The sequence below is a fragment of the Pteropus vampyrus genome, unplaced genomic scaffold (genome assembly GCF_000151845.1).
Source record: "Pteropus vampyrus isolate Shadow unplaced genomic scaffold, Pvam_2.0 Scaffold4592, whole genome shotgun sequence".
NCBI lineage: Eukaryota > Metazoa > Chordata > Mammalia > Chiroptera > Pteropodidae > Pteropus > Pteropus vampyrus.
The window spans coordinates 1-1530 of NW_011893373.1; the positions used below are offsets into that span (position 1 = coordinate 1).

At 69.4% G+C, this 1530-nt stretch overlaps 1 protein-coding gene across 1 annotated transcript; it reads left to right on the forward strand.

Moving 5' to 3' along the window:
* Positions 1-492: 492 nt before the first annotated feature.
* LOC105310489 (butyrophilin subfamily 2 member A2-like) lies at positions 493-1148 on the forward strand (the record flags this gene model as incomplete). Its single annotated transcript, XM_011386663.1, has 1 exon — positions 493-1148. A coding segment is annotated over one exon (656 nt), but the record flags the coding sequence as incomplete, so codon positions are not given.
* Between the last annotated feature and the right edge of the window lie 382 nt (positions 1149-1530).

Genomic DNA, 1530 nt, shown 5'->3' on the forward strand with positions numbered 1-1530 from the left:
GTCACCTGGTCGAACTGGTGGGACAGAGGACCGAGGAAGGGATCCTTTGCTGGACAGCGTGTGCACAGGAGGAACTGGCCTCGGCTGCTTCGCTGGGAGCAGGGAGGGGACAGGACGTCATTGCTGGTTTAGGTCAAGTCATGAAGTTCCCAAAGAGAGTCCCGGAGGTCCTGTGTCTTGAATAGAAAGGGGGGCAGATCTGATAGTGGGGAGACGGCGGAACGGGGGTGGGGGCGGGGGAGATGGCGGAACCGCTCACTCCAGCCGCTTCGCCGAACTTCCCGCCGAGGCCCAGCTACCCTCGCCCTGCGGCCACGCTCCCGGCCTCGGGTCACGGAGCAGCCTCCGTCCCCGCCAGGCGGCGAGTCCTCGAGATCGGGGTCGAGGGGCCTTCACGGGAGAGGCTGCCACAGGGCTGGGGGGCGGGTCTCGGGTACCGGGAGTCGCTCAGTCTCCTGCGCCCCCAGGCCTGAACCCGAGACTTCCCCGCAGCCGACGTCACCTTGGACGCGGACACCGCGCACCCCGAGCTCTTCCTGTCGCAGGACCGCAGGGGCGTGAGGCGGGGCCCCCGCCGGCAGAGCGTGCCCGACACCGAGGACAGGTTCGACTGCCGGCCGTGCGTCCTGGGCGCGGACCGCTTCGCCTCGGGGCGACACTGCTGGGAGGTGGAGGTGGCGCGCGCGATGGTGTGGGCCGTGGGCGTGTGCAGGGACAGCGCGCCGAGGAAGGGGGAGGCGCTGCTGGTGCCTCGGAATGGCTTCTGGACCCTGGAGCTGTTCGGGAGCCAGTACCGGGCCCCGTCCTGCCCCGAGCAGACCCTGCCGCTGCGGGGGCGCCTCCGCCGCGTGGGCGTGTTCCTGGACTACGAGGCCGGGGACGTGTCCTTCTACAACGCGGTGGACAGGTCGCACATCTACTCGTGTCCCCGCTCGCTCTTCTCGGGGCCGCTCAGGCCCTTCTTCAGGCTGGGCTCTGATGACGGCCCCCTGTTCGTCTGCCCGGCATTCACGGGCTCCCGGGGACTCGCGGTGCCTGAGGGAGGCCTGGTCCTTCACAGGCCGGGGATCCGCCACCGCCGGGACCAGTTCCCGGGTCTCAGAGCTCAGAGCGAGGCCGAGAAGCCCCCGCCACAGCCTGGCCCCTGAGGACAGCAGCGCTGCCAGCGCCCCCCAACGCCCTCCTCAGCCCCGGCCCCTGGCCCCCCCCCACTCCGCTCCCAGCCAGGAAGAAAGTGCGAGAAAGTGACAGGCCGAAAACCTGCTTGTGGCATGTGCAGCGTGGCTCTCGAGTTGACATCAGACTCTGCAGACTTGGGGTGAGGGCGACAGGGCGTAGCAGGACCTAAGAGGAGGGGGCCACCGCAGGGCCTCTTCAGGGGCAGGGGCCGCGGTGGAGGTCGGTGATAGACAGGAGGCACCAGGGAGCTGAGAGGGGCCACGGCTGTGGGGGTGGGGTGCCCACTGGGGCAGCCAAGGGGTCCAAATCCACCCCACCCCCAGGATTTCCAGCCCCACAGTAAAGCTCCCC